Source organism: Pipistrellus kuhlii, unplaced genomic scaffold (assembly GCF_014108245.1).
Source record: "Pipistrellus kuhlii isolate mPipKuh1 unplaced genomic scaffold, mPipKuh1.p scaffold_m20_p_3, whole genome shotgun sequence".
In the NCBI taxonomy this organism is placed as follows: Eukaryota; Metazoa; Chordata; class Mammalia; order Chiroptera; family Vespertilionidae; genus Pipistrellus; species Pipistrellus kuhlii.
In genome coordinates this window covers 83,137,726-83,152,861 of record NW_023425529.1, presented here as the reverse complement: position 1 = coordinate 83,152,861, position 15,136 = coordinate 83,137,726, and the positions used below count along the sequence as shown (strand labels likewise).

The window sequence follows — 15,136 nt, the reverse complement described above, 5'->3', positions numbered from 1 at the left end:
CTTGCTGTGCTGGCCTCTCAATGCTGACCATAAAACCACTAATGATCCCAACCACTAAATTAACCTTAATTTTTTTACATCACTAAATAGATCATCTAAATGTAGTAATTATTGCATAGCAACAATGGTTTGTTTCCTATAATTTCTCTCATGACTTTATGACTTTACCAATATAATTCAGTCCCTTCCCAATTCACTGACTACACCTTTTCAGTTTTCTTTACTGGATCTTCTGTCATTTCCCCCTCTTCACATCTTACTTTACACAACTTCTTCTGGAGAAACCAACTTCTTCTGGAGGCAGGCTTTAACCACTACCTCCACGACAGCTTCCAATTTTTTATTCCTGGCCCAACAAGTTCTAAATGCCAGAGATTCTAACAAAATTTCCTTGAATATTAAGTTTAGAGTAAGTTTTTTTTAGAACCTTTACTTTTAAAGGATCTTTAAAAGATCACTTAGTGTGGACCAAAATTACGATAAGTTAAATTTAAGTGGTATCTATTAATTTATCTTCTGAATTCTTCCTGTATTTGCCAAAATTTCATACATTGTTTTTAAAAAATTTAATAACCTGCCCTGGCCAGTATGGCTCTGTTAGTTAGTTGGGCATCATCCTGTGAACCAAACAGGTTGCTGGTTCCATTCCTGGGCAGGAAATATGCCTGTGTCTCTGGCATGATCCCCAGTAGACGGCTTGCAGGAGGTAGCCAATTGATGTTTTCCTCTCACTTCAATGCCCTTTCTTTCTCCCTCTCCCTTCCTCTCTCGCTAAAAAAAATTAATAAAAAATATTTTTTAAAATTAAATACTCTAGACCTGATCAGGTGGCTCAGTTGGTTGGAGCATTGTCCTGTATACCAAAAGGGGTTGTGGGTTTGATCCTTGGTCGAGGTGTATATGAGAGGCAACAGATCAACGTTTTTCTCTCACATCAATGTCTCTCTCCCCCATCTCCACTCTCTCTAAAAAAAAATCAATAAACATATCTTCAGATGAGGATTTTTTTTACATTAAATCACCCTAACACCAAATTTTAAAGCTGAAGAAATCAAATTCTAAACAAAGTGACTTGCCCATGATCACTATATATAATTTCCTACCACCACATTTCCCATTGTTCCCATCTACAAATGAGGCTAAATGAAGGACACTGGGCAATGGTGTTGACAACATATACAAATAAACCTTTCCTTTTAATTTATTTTTTACTTAAAATATAGTTAGTATACAATCTTATATTGGTTATATTTATTTCAGGTGTTCAATATAGTGATTCAACATTTTTATACCCTGCCATGTCATCACCTCACTAATTCTAGTAATTATTTGTCATCATGTAAAGTTATCACAATAGAACAGACTACATTCCCCTTCCCCTTTTCAGCCATTCTCCCATCCCATCTGGTAACTAACCCTTTGGTCTAGGTTTCCAGGAATCTATTTTTATTTTTGTTTTATTTGTTTGTTTGAGATTCACATATAAATGAAACCATATGACATTTGTCTTTCTCTGCTTGACTTATTTCACTTAGTGTAACTCACAAAAGGCAAGGTTTCATTCCTTTTTATTGCTGTGTAATATTTCATTGTGTGAGATATGTATATATACATATATACACATATATTCTATATAATAATTCTATATAATAAAGAGGTAATATACAAATTGACCACCACTCCAACACACAAGATGGCCACCCCCAAGTGGACACAAGATGGCCACCACAAGATGACCAGCAGGGGAGGGCAGTTAAGAGGGACCAGGCCTGAAAGGGAGGGCAGTTGGGGGCAAGCAGGCTTGCAGGGGAGGACAGATGGAAGGAACCCAGGTCTGCAGGGGAGGGCAGTTGGGGTGACCAGATCTACAGGGGAGAGTAGTTGGGGGTGACCAGGCCTGCAGAGGAGGGTAGTTAGGGGTGGACAGGCCAGCAGGGGAGGGCATTTAGGGGCAATCAGACCGGCAAGGAGAGCAGTTAGGCATTGATCAGGCTGGCAGAGGAGTGGTTAGGGGGTAATCAGACTGGAAGGCAGAAGTGTTTAGGGCAATCAGGCAAGTTGGCATGTGAGTGGTTGGGAGCCAGCAGTCCTGGATTGTGACAGGGATGTCCCAGGTTGGAGAGGGTGCAGGCTGGCTGAGGGACACACACACACCTTGTCCTCTTGCACAAAGTTCATGCACCTAGACTTCTAATACACTCATATACACATATGTCTTTATCCATTCATCTATATGTGGACACTTACACTGCTTCCAAGTTTTGGCTATTGAATACATAATGCTGCAATAAACACAGGAAAATATTTCTCCAAAAAAGATATACAGATGGCTAACAGACATATAAAAAGATGTTCAACATCACTAATCAACAAGGAAATGTAAATCAAAACCACAATGGGATACAACCGCACACAAGTCCGAATGGCTATTTTTAAAAAGTCAACAAGTAACATGTGTTGTTGAGGATTTGATAAAAGGGAACCCTTGTGCACTGCAGGTAAAAAATGAAACTGGTTCAGCCCCTAGGGAAACAGTATGGATATTCCTCAAAAGAATAAAAATAAAAATAGATATACCATTTGACTCAGAAATATCACTTCTGGGTATTTATCCAAAGGAAACAAGTAAACTTTTTTAAAACACTATTTCAACAGACTACACAGAGCTCTGTTGAAGCTTCACATATGAAAAAGAAAAAGCTGAGGAGCTCAGAGAAATATTAAAAAGGACATTTCAAAGTACAGTTTATTTGTACTTTGTTTACAAAAAAATAAAGTTGCAAATTTATAATCTTACAAAATCAATGTCAACATCATTTCCACCCACTTTCCCTTGAAATTTTATAAAGCAGACAAAGACACAAACTGGCTTTACAGAGTATACTATGCCCTGACTAGTGTGGCTCAGTTGGTTAGAGCATCATCCCATACACCAAATTGTCGAGGGTTTGATTTCCAGTCAGTGCACATGCCCTGGCTGCAGTTTCTATCCCCAGTCAGAGCACATACTGGAAGCAACCAAACAATGTTTTTCTCTCACACATCGATGTTCCTCCCTCTCTCCCTCTCTCTCTCTCTATCTCTCTCCCTCTCTCTCTCTCTCTCTCTCTCTCTCTCTCTCTCTCTCTCTCTCTCTCTCTCTCTCTCTCTCTCTCTCTCTATCTCTCTATCTCTATCGCTCTCTAATCAATTAAAAAAAAAAAAAAGCATATACTGTAAGAAGCATCCCCAGTAGAAATGTTAATGCTCTTGCTCTCTTGCTCTCTGCAAATCCAATAAAGTAGTTAGTCAATCTAGTTCTATCTTACCACTCTAAGCCAACACATCAGTAATATTTCCTCATTTTGGTATCAGAACAGGTCAATTAAACCTTAAAGCCCTCTCTATGTGAAAAACACTTAGAATCATGGAGAATTTCCACACTAAAAGGATCCTTAAAGTTATCCCAGCCAACATGGCTCAGTGGTTGAGCATCGACCTATGAACCAGGCAGTCACAGGTTCGATTCCCAGTCAGAGCACATGCCCAGGTTGCGGGCTCAATCCCCAGCAGGGGGCGTGCAGGAGGCAACCAATCCATGGTTCTGTCTTATGGATGTTTCTATCTCTCCCTCTTCTTTCCTCTCCAAAATCAATAATAAAAAAGTGTATATGGGGGGGGGGGGTGAATGAGGAACATTTGTAAAAATATGAACAATAAAGATTTATTTAAAATTTAAAAAAGTATATATATAAAGTTACCTAATTAAATCTCTCATTAAAAACTTGAATCTCTTCATACAATATCCCTTTTAATCAGACATCTCTAGTATTTTAACATCTCCAGTGAAAACCACAAACATGGTTCTTCTCTAGAGGATGCCCATATACTTCTTTAACAGCTAGTAAAAAAACTAACTCTTAACTTGAACTTTCAGAAAATGTTTTTCTATAGTTTTAGCCATTGGCCCAAGTATGACACCTTAGGTCACATTCTCTTCCACATAACAGCCATTTAGATACATGCAGACTGTCATGTACTCCAAAGAACATTTTTTCTCTAAGCTAGCCTCCAAGTGTTCCTTATCATCCCACGGTGTCAGATGCTTTGAGTCTAAACATGCTTAAATGTGCCAATGTCTCTTAAGTCATTGCACCCAGAACTCAATATTTTAGGTATGGTCTAATCATCTCATCCTTATTTCTAGAAAATTGAATATCACATGATCTCAATCATATGTGGGATATAATGATCAACATAAAATGATGAACAAAAATAGTTCCAAAGACAAGGTGACTCTAAATAGATAGTCCAACCTCAGAGAGAAGTTGGGGAGGGGGGGTGGAGAATGAAGAGGGATGTAGGGAAAGGAGAAGTTAAAGATCAACCAGACGACTTGTATGCATGCACATTAACATAACCAATGGACACAGACACTGTGTGGCTGGGGCTTGTCTTGGGGGGGGGGGGGGGGGGGACAGGGGCGTCAATGGTGGGGGGAAAGGAGACATACTATGTAATACTTTAAACAATGAAAAAAAGAAGAAAAGGAGACAGAGAGGATCATAGCCATAAAGAAAATAAAAATGGCAATAAAAAATATTTATCAATAATTATCTTAAATGTAAATGGATTAAATGCTCCAGTCAAAAGACATAGGGTGACTGAACAGATAAGAAAACATGACCTGCCCTAACGTTTGACTCAATGGATAGAGCGTCAGCCTGCGGACTGAAGGGTCCCAGGTTTGATTCCAGTCAGGGCATGTACCCTGGTTGCAGGCACATCCCCAGTGGGGGGTATGCAGGAGGCAGACGGTCAATATTTCTCTCTCATCTATGTTTCTGGCTCTTTAACCCTTTCCCTTCCTCTCTGTAAGAATTCAATAAAATATATTTTTAAGAAAGGAAAGAAAATATGACATATATATATATATACATATATATATATATATATATACTCTCTTCAAGAGAACCACCTCAGAACAAAAGATGCACACAGACTGAGAGTGAAGGGATAGAAGAAAGTATTTCATGCAAAAGGAAAGGAAAGAAAACCTGAGGTAGCAATGCTCATATCAGACAAAATAAACTTCAAAACAAGGGCCATAACAAAAGACAAAGAAGGCCAGTACATAATATTAAAGAGAATGATTCAACAAGAAAATATAACCTTTGTAAACATCTGTGTACCCAATATAGGAGCACCCAAGTAAGTAAAAATTCTTGATGGACTTTAAGGAAGAGATTGACTGCAATACAGTCACAATAGGGGACTTTAACACCACACTGACCATACTGGATAGATCTTCCAGACAACAAATTAACAAGGAAACAGACCTTAAATGACATACTAGGCCAGATGGACCTAACTGATATTTATAAAACATTTCACCCCAAAGCAACAGAATATACATTTTTCTCAAGTGCACCTTGAACATTCTCAAAGATAGACCACATGTTAGGGCACAAAACAAGTCTATACAAATTCAAGAAAATTGATATAATACCAAGCATCTTCTCAGATCACAATGGCATGAAGTTAAAAATCAACTACAATAAAAAAATTCAAAAACACTCAAATACATGGAGGCTAACTAGCATGTTATTAAACAAAGAATGGATTACCAATCAGATCAAGCAAGAAATTAAAAACTTCCTAGAAACAAATGAAAATGAACACATAACCACCCAAAACCTATGGGACACGGCAAAAGCAGTAATGAGAGGGAAGTTTATAGCACTGCAGGTCTACCTCAAGAAACAAGAAAAATGATTAATAAACTATCTAACCTACGACTAAATGAATTAGGAAGAGAACAGAAAGAAAAGCCCAGAGGAAATAGAAGGAAGGAAATAATAAAAATCAGAGTGGAAATACATGACATAGAGACTTTAAAAAGATCAATACATCCAAGAGCTTGTTCTTTGAAAAGATAAGATTGATGAACTCCTAGCCAGACTCATCAAGAAGCAAAGAGAGAGAACCCAAATAAATAAAATCAGAAATTAAAAAGGTGATATAATGAACACTACAGAAATACAAAGTTGTTCAAATACTATGAACAACTATATGCCAACAAACTGGACAACCTGGGTGAAATGGACAAATTCCTAGAAACATGCAATCTTACAAAAGTCAATCAGGAAAAATCAGAAAAACCTGAGTAGGCCAATAACAACTGATGAAATTGAAGCAGTAATTTAAAAACTTCCAGCAAACAAAAATCCTGGACCAATTGAATTTTAGCAAACATTCAAAGAAAAACTAATACTTGTCTTCCTCAAACTATTCCAAAAAGTCTTTAAGAGAAAGGAACACTTCCAAGCCCTTTTTAAGAAGCCAGCATTATGCTAATTCCAAAACCAGTTAAAGACACTATAAAGAAAGAAAATTACAAGCCAATATCACACTAATGAACACAGATGCTAAAATCCTTAACAAAATATTAGCAACTGGGATCCATCAATATATTAAAAAGATGATACAACATGATAGAGTAAGATTTATTCTTGGGATGGTACAATATTTGCAAGTCAATAAATTCAATACATCGTAAACAAATTGAAAGATAAAAACCACATGATCATATCAACAGAAGCAGAAAAAGCATTGGAAAATCATATCTTTTCTAATATCCCTTCTTTGCTTAATGAATTTTAAAATAAACACTCTTTTATACGTGTTCTTTTTCATATGTGCTGAGTTTGGTGATTTGAAAGTTAAATCAAAGTCTAGGGTAGTTGCAGAAAGATAAAATCAATATCAAATTACAGAAATATATGAGAATTTTCAGAGTTGGTTCAAACTACCTATTATGGGCTCTAACATGATAATGTTGCTTTTGAAAAAGTGACTCTTGTTAAGTGCCTTTGGATTAATTTAAGATAAAAAAGCAAATGCTAATAGGTAGGTATATTACATATATACATAAAATCATTCAAAATTCAAAGGCAAGTTAAGTTATACAGTATTATACAGGGGTCCTCAAACTTTTTAAAGTGGGGGCCAGATCACGGTCCCTCAGAGAGCTGGAGGGCCGGACTATATGAACTACTAATTCCTACTGTAACACCTCGGCTGTGCTCACTGCCCAAAAAACCTGGCGGGCCGGATCAGACTCCTCTGCGGGCCGCATGTGGCCCACGGGCCGTAGTTTGAAGACGCCTGTAAGATGAGACTGACATATTTAAGCAGTTGTCCCAGTAACTTATGAGGTAATCACTGAAATTCAGTTTCTGTCATAATGGCTAAAAACAAATATAAAAACCATTCAAGCATGACCACAAATAGTCTTTATTCTCTATGGTTCCAGAGACCAATCACAAGCCCATCTGTGTGAGACCTAGTTAATAAAAACACTATTTGAGAGGGATACAAAGAAAAGGATGGATTGCCGAGAGGAAAAGGTCATTTATTAGAATGTGACAAGCTTTTAAATGTTTGTATTATCATTAACCAACTGCCTGGCTCTGTTTCCCACCCTGCAGCCACCATCCAAAGCTATCACAGGAGCAAAACTGGAAATCAGGCTCATGTCTAAAACACTCACACCCTCTTCTGACTCTTTTGGAGTACTGCATGCATACCAGTTACTAAAGTAGCAAACGCTAATAAAATTATAAATTAATAACAATACAAGTAACATTTTCTACATAATTTTATATTCAAAATTATCTTAATAAACCTAAATTTAAATTAATAAAAATATGAAAGACCAAATCTTCTATATAAAATGTATGCCCATGAAAAGAAAACTGTTCCCTTAATATTTTACAAGTTTATATATTCGCTATTATAAAAATTACAATAACATAACTTTGTGTGCCAGACACTGAGTATGAATAAACTAGTTCATTCCTAACAACAACCATATGAGGTAGGCATCATCTTACAAATGTGTAAAGTGAGATACAATGAAGTTAAAAAACATGCCCAGGATCAAGGCTAAATTCAAATGCAGTAACTGTGATGCTTATTAACTGTGAGACTTATTTATACCCAAAATATTCCTCTGAGTTAAAATGGAGTTGATATGATAATAAAATTAAACATAATTAAAATAGAGAAAAAGTTTAAGTTATAAAGAAAATTACAAATATGTCATCCAAATCCCTAATTTTAAACAAAATCCCAAATGGTACAAAAATATTATATGAAATAGTTTTGGTTATTTTCATATTCCATCTCCCTTAAAAATTCTGATTTTCTGGGTATCTGTGATACAGTTTTTATGCATTCTTTTTACTCCCCATTTCTTTTTTCCATCAAACTATGCCCTTATTTATTTATGATCTGTTTTTTAAAAGAAAAAACTAATCCATACTGTATGCTTTATTTTTCTTCTATAAATTAGAACTACGTATCTATTCCTATCTAAATTACCTATTTCATTGAAATATTTGCATTGTCTGGCTGGTGTGGCTCATACTTGAGCATCAGCCTATGAACCAGAAAGTTATGATTTGATTCCCAGCCAGGGCACATGCACAGGCTGCAGGCTCAATCCCAAGTAGGGGATGGGCAGAAGAAAGCCTATTAATGATTCTCTCTCATCAATGTTTCTCTCTCTCTCTTCCTCTCCTTTCCTCTCTGATATTTGCATTAAGACAGTAAATCCAAATAGCATTATCAATTTCTTCTCATTGCAAACATGATATTCTCATCTGCCTAGAAATATTTAGAGTATTCCTACTTGAAATCAGGGCTGACAGACAATTCTAAGATTTCTAAAAATACTAACAAACAGGATGTGAAGGCACTGTATCAATGATCTATAGTTCAAAACAAGATCTATCTAGGACATCTTTAGATTCAGTTTGCCTAGTTAAAGCTATTTATAATATAAAAAACTAAGAACACTTAATAATACAAGCATGGGATAACCAAGCTCACTGCCATTCATGACCAGAAGATTCACCATGGTAAAGAACAAAACCTTCACTTAAATTTCCTTTTTATAACTATGTTTTCATTTCATAATGCTAACTTAAAGTATTTTTAGAGAAAGTCCAAAGTAGGTATCTATATATATAAAAAGCCAGTGACTGTAATTCTTAACAACCGGTTGCTATGACACCCACTGTAGCCAGCAAACCACCCAGTCAGGTACATATATATCCTTTTTTTCCGCCATTGACCCAAGAGCTCTCTATGTGGTTAGCTGAGGCTAATCCCTGGCCAGAATTGTAGCTTTACTTTTTCCTCTGCTCAAACCTGCTCTTTTCCCATTCTTCCCACCCAACCTCCTGCAGCCCCTCCCCCCTGGCCAGCCTCACCCCTATGGCCACCCACCACTCTGATAGGCCTGCAGCTCCTCCCCCAGCCAGCTCCAGCCCTGATCACCTCCCCCACCCCAAAAGAGAGCAGGGCCAGCTGTCCAACCTCCTGCAGCCCCACGCCGATCAGGGCCCAACCACCCATACCCCCTCCCCAGGCCACTGGCCCCAGACTGGCACCACCCACCCCATTTGAAAGTGGGGCCAGCCAGCCACCACCCACAGCCCTTCCCCATGGCTGTCCTCACCCCCAATCGACCCCCAACCCCAATTGGGGGTGGAGCCCACCAGCCAATTACCCATGGCCCCTCCCCCCAGCCAGCCCAGCCCTGATAGGCCCCAATTGAGGCGGGCAGGCCAGCCAACTTCCCGCTATCTCCTCCTCCCAAAAGGCCCATGCCCAATCCATCCCAATTGAGGCCGGGCTGGCAGGACTCCACCCATGCACAAATTTGTGCCCTAGGCCTCTAGTAAAAACAAATAAATTGTACCAGTTTTAATTTGCTAGATCCAAAAATAAAATGGTTATATCCAATATATTGCAATAATAAAAGCCTAATATGCTAAGTGTCTGGTCAACTGATTGGCCATTCAACCAATCAAAGTGTAATATGCTAATGAAATGCTTTGGCTGCTCAACTGCTCGCTATGACATGCACTAACCACCAGGGAGCAGACACTCTGACCAGTAGGTTAGCTTGCTGCTGAGGTCTGGCTGATCAGAATTGAGAGGGACAGGCCAGACATGCCCCGGAGCCCTCCTGTGGTACCTCCCTGGCTGGCCAACCTCCAACATCTCTCCCCAGCCCAGATCATGCACCAGTGGGGTCCCTCGGCCTGGCCTGTGGGACCAGGCCAAAATTGGCTCTCTGACATCCCCCAAGGGGTCTTGGATTGCAAGAGGGCGCAGGCCAGGCTGAGATACCCCACTGGTCCATGAATTTGTGCACCACGTCTCTAGTTTTAGTATAACTGATCACATTGTTAAAGAATTAATCATAACATCATGCTTATCTCCCAAATCTAAGCTATATAACAAAAAGAGCACAGGTAATACATATAAAAAGGTGCCAAGGAATCAAATCCCTGCAAATACCAAAGCTATTTTTACCTCGGTCTGCAGAATGGCAGCCCTTTGTTCCTTAGCAGTCAAGGATTCCTTCAGCACTTCAATGTGTTGCTTACTGTCCGAGAACTGGTTCGTAAGTGTTTCTAGCTTTGTCTGTAGAGCTAGTAGTTCTGTATCCTTTCTAGAGAGCTCCTGCTTCACCTGACCAATCTATAGAAGAAAACAAAATACTGTAAGAAAAAAAGAAATAAAATACCCACCCCTGATTGGATCTTTGACAAATCTAAGTCACAAGATATGAAACTAAAAGCAGCATTAATCATTAATTTTATGATAGAACATAATTCATCTCTTTGCATCATCCAATCTTAGATATTCACAAAGCTTATTTGACTAATAGGGATATTTCCAGTTTTATTTATTGTGTCTCTTAAACATTTTTTAAAATCCCTTAGAAAAGGAATGGAAAGAGAAAAATTCCAGTTCAATTAGAATACTATCACACACTAGTAAGACTATGAACTACACTTTTTTCATTTCGTGAAGTCAGACCTGTTCTTACATAAAGCAGAATTAGTGTTGATGTAATTCATAAAGGAAAAAAAATAACACTTCCTAGTATTGCTATTTAAATTTAAAATCAAACGTTGACTGTGCTATATTTTTGTCTTCATTAAGATTTTTCATTCTCAAAAGTTTACATAAAATCTTTATCTTAAAATCCACTTTGTATTATAAGACATTATAAATATGTGCTTTTAAATATTTATAATTTTGATGAGTTGGGAGTATTGACCTAAAAAAATATTTCACCTACAAAATTATATCACCTATAATATGCCATTCTAACTAAATGAAGATGACCTAAATAGAAAATGAATAAATCTCATTCCGTAAGAATCTACATGTGTAATTTGACAGAGTAATTAATCCATAAATCAATAGTATTCATTCTCCTATATATTTCTTTCATCTTAACTTAGAAAATATTCATTTGTAACATCACCTTTGCATTTCTGTGTTTCTAAAAAGAATTTTAAATAGTCTTTTATTCTAAATGTAAATCAAAGTAGTAAAAATTAAATCTGCTTTTACATTATGTCTACTGCTTAGGAAGGTAACTGTGCACTAAAAGACAAATTAATTACTAGAAGTAGGAATATGATAAGAGGTCAATAATTTCAGTAACACTGATGAAAGGAAAAGTACTTTTTATTTTTCTAAAGAAAATATATGTAAAGTATTTTATTGTAATAACCTTAGGTATAATGGACAAATCTTTTCAAAACAATTTTCCATGAATAAAAAATAAATTTTACTCTAATTAAAATTAGACTTTTTAAAAGCCCTAAAAATAAATTTCTAATTTATTCTTCTATTTCACAAGAAGACATTTACAGATATAGTTATTCATTCAACAAATATTTGTGTACTTTTTGCATGCAAAATATTTTAGGATACTAAGGACATCAGTGGAAGATAAATAGCTTCTATTTTCACTCCTATTATATATAGGAGTTACCACATCCTGGAATGGTATAGTGTCTTTCATGATATCCCTTTACCAACAAACATCAAAGATTAGTATTATCCTATTACTAACATACAGAATGCACTAAAAACATATTTGCTGTTTGAAGGAATATTTAGGAGAAATGTTCAAAGTGTTATCACTTCCTCAGCTAAAGAACTATAGCTTAAAGATTACTCAAATTTCTAGCTAACTCTAGTCATGTGATCAAAAATAAATATGGAATCTCGGTTTCCTATCATTATGAATTTTCAAATAATGTTATATTGATCATAAAGACTGAGAAAAGAAAAAAAATATTCTAAATGGAAAGCAGAGTTTAGAAGAACAAATTGTGCTTAAAAGTTAGAAGTACAAGGAGTACAAGCCTTGGTTTCCTAAATCAGTAATAAGGAGAAAGTGAACCAATGCCACTATGTTGTTTAAGATTAAATAAAATAATGTATGGAATGTGACTAGCCTGTTGTTTGACACAAAAATAAATTACTCAATAGTAGCTGAGAAAAAAAGAAGTTATAGCTCCTCTAGACAATACATGGTTACCTTTCAGATAAAATGTTTCACTTCTCTCCCTGTCCTATAAAGTGGTCCATAAACAGCAAACACAACAAATTAGCATAAGGTTTTTTTAATGCTGCATTCTAATCTTACCCCACAATTGTTTTCAGAGTGGTTTTTTCTAACACTTGCATAACAAATGTGTGCACAGCCTAGTATAGGGCAGTAGAGTGAAGAGCTTATCAGCACAGGTTCTGGAACCAGATTATTTATGTAAAAATCAAACTCTAACTCTTACTGGCTATGTATCCTCAGCACCACCCTGTTACCTCAATGTCCTCATCTGTAAATTGAGGTTGATAATTTACCTACTTAGTAGGTTATAAAATGTTTATAATAAGTGCTCAAGTGTAGCTATTTTATTATATTTTGAAATGAATTTTAAGTTTTTTAGAAAGAAAATTGAATTTGGCCAAAACCGGTTTGGCTCAGTAGATAGAGCATCGGCCTGTGGACTGAAAGGTCCCAAGTTCGATTCCAGTCAAGGGCTTGTACCTTGGTTGCGGGCACATCCCCAGTAGGGGGTGTGCAAGAGGCAGCTGATCGATGATTCTCTCTCATTGATGTTTCTAACTCTGTCCCTCTCTCTTCCTCTCTGTAAAAAATCAATAAAATGTATTTTTTTTAAAAAGAAAATTGAATTTGATCTAGGGACTTTAATTATCTAATTTACTAGATAAGACTAAATAACTCTAATCACTGTTTATACAACAAATCACTGTTTAAATGTTGCAAAACCAACAAATGGAGACTTTAAGATGATGTCTACATATGAAGATAAAGCACTTTACTCAAGAATTTCAAATTCAAATAAATACTATGTGATGGACCTAGAACAACTGTATATATCTAAGAAGAAAAAGAAACTACCATTTATGTAAACCAACAAGCCTCTAGTAACAGGAAAGGAGTTGAGAATAAACAAGCTTTGAAGTACCATCCATACAGTGTCAACAGGAACAATAAAGAACCAAGTATAGGGCTTCCAGAACACGTGACAGCTCACTGCACACAAGTGACATATGGTTCAAACTGCTGAACAGGAGTTGGTTAAAGAGCAGAGCAGGCTGGTTAGTGCCAGTACTGGGCAAAGCTGCCAACAATAGGACATGAAAGTATAAGCCACCCAGAAGCCAGAGCTAGCAGGGTCCCACTGTGGGATCACTGCACACAAAAGGGTAAATCTTACGGCAAAGACCTCAGCCTGAAGACCAGCTGCTCTCTTTTTCAGCTCCTCCCCTTGAGCCTCTTTCGAACTTAGTTCCTCCTTCAGTTGTTCTACCTGTCACGACATTATTATTCTTTTTTATTTATGTGTCAACTTGGATTTTATCTGCTTTTGAGCCAGAGCAGGAACTGGAAGTAACAGTAACATATAACCCAATCAAATCTGTTTCCCTAGTTCCCTCTTCAAAGGTCCCTGGATGGTTTCTCTATTTTCACAGAGTTTTTAAAATTAACTAAAATGTGCTAATCAGCAAATGAGAACCAAACCTTATATTACTGAGTATTTTTTCTCAAATTAGGATGAAAAATGCAAACTAATAGAAAGTTTGACTATGTGAATTTTTAAGTTTCAAATTAACATGAAATTGGCAGAAGTCATGTCATTAACAACAGAATCTTAAAATAATAATGGAATATTCTACAGATTTATATGCCAGGTATTCGTACCACAGTAAGAAGTCAGAAACAGCCCTAACCGATTTGGCTCAGTGGATGGAGTGCTGGCTTGCAGACTGAGGGGTCCCGGGTTTGATTCCAGTTAAAGGCAAATGCCTTGGTTAAGGGCACATCCCCAGTGGGGGCTGTGCAGGAGGCAGCTGATTAATGGGTTTCTCTCTCATCGATGTTTCTTACTCTCTATTCTTTTCCCTTCCTCTCTGTGAAAATCAATAAAATATACTTTTAAAAAAAAAGAAAGAAAAAAAGAAAGAAACAGGAGGGAGGATATTAATTGTGTCATTCCCTTACAAATAGCACTTCTGAGAAATCAGGGAATAATATAATTAGGATATGGCAGGAGGAAGGGGGATACTTATTTTCTAGGTGATCTATATATAAAAAAGGCTAAGTGACCAACTATACATCCATCCAACCATCGAACTAACTGGCCGGTACATATGACGCACAACATTGACTCCCACATATGATACATACAAGGCTCTCACTTGCATCAACTGCACGCCACCAACTGGCCAGTACATATGACAGGCACTGGCAATCCTATATAATAAAAGGCTAACATAGACTGAATGGCAGATCGACCGGTCACTATGATGTGCATTGACCACCAGGGGGCAGACATTCAATGCAGGAGCTGCATTGAACTCCATGAGGGAGCGCCGCTCAGCCAGAAGCTGGGCTCACAGCTGGTGAGGGCAACAGCAGTGGCGGGAGCCTCTCCTGCCTCTGCGGCACGATAAGCCATCAGTCGGACATCCCCCAAGGACTCCCAGAGTGCAAGAGGACGCAGACTGGACTGAGAGACAGACACCTCCCACCCACAAGTGCATGAATCCATGTACCAGGCCACTAGTATTTTATAATTACAAGTATGATCTTTAATTAAACCACAACAAAACTGTAAATCGGCAATTAAAATAAACTAAACACTCCAATGTGCCTAAGTAGTTCATAGAATCTAAATGGCTTTAGATCTAAGGAAGGAATATTGTGATTGAATTTATAAGTATAGACAGACGTGTGATACTTATCTTA

General features: G+C 37.2%; 1 protein-coding gene across 14 annotated transcripts in view; it reads right to left on the bottom strand.

Moving 5' to 3' along the window:
• ERC1 (ELKS/RAB6-interacting/CAST family member 1) overlaps positions 1 to 15,136 on the bottom strand; it is a 411,084-nt gene that overhangs the window by 281,729 nt on the left and 114,219 nt on the right. For 7 of the 14 annotated variants that reach the window (XM_045588387.1, XM_045588384.1, XM_045588388.1 and 4 more), the window contains exons 6-7: positions 13,605 to 13,697; positions 10,369 to 10,536 (exon numbers count right to left, since the gene is read on the bottom strand). In XM_045588387.1, the coding sequence (XP_045444343.1) occupies positions 10,369 to 10,536; positions 13,605 to 13,697 (261 nt within the window). The remainder of the gene's footprint in view (positions 1 to 10,368; positions 10,537 to 13,604; positions 13,698 to 15,136) is intronic. The other 7 variants (XM_045588392.1, XM_045588385.1, XM_045588386.1 and 4 more) reach the window with 2 other exon arrangements.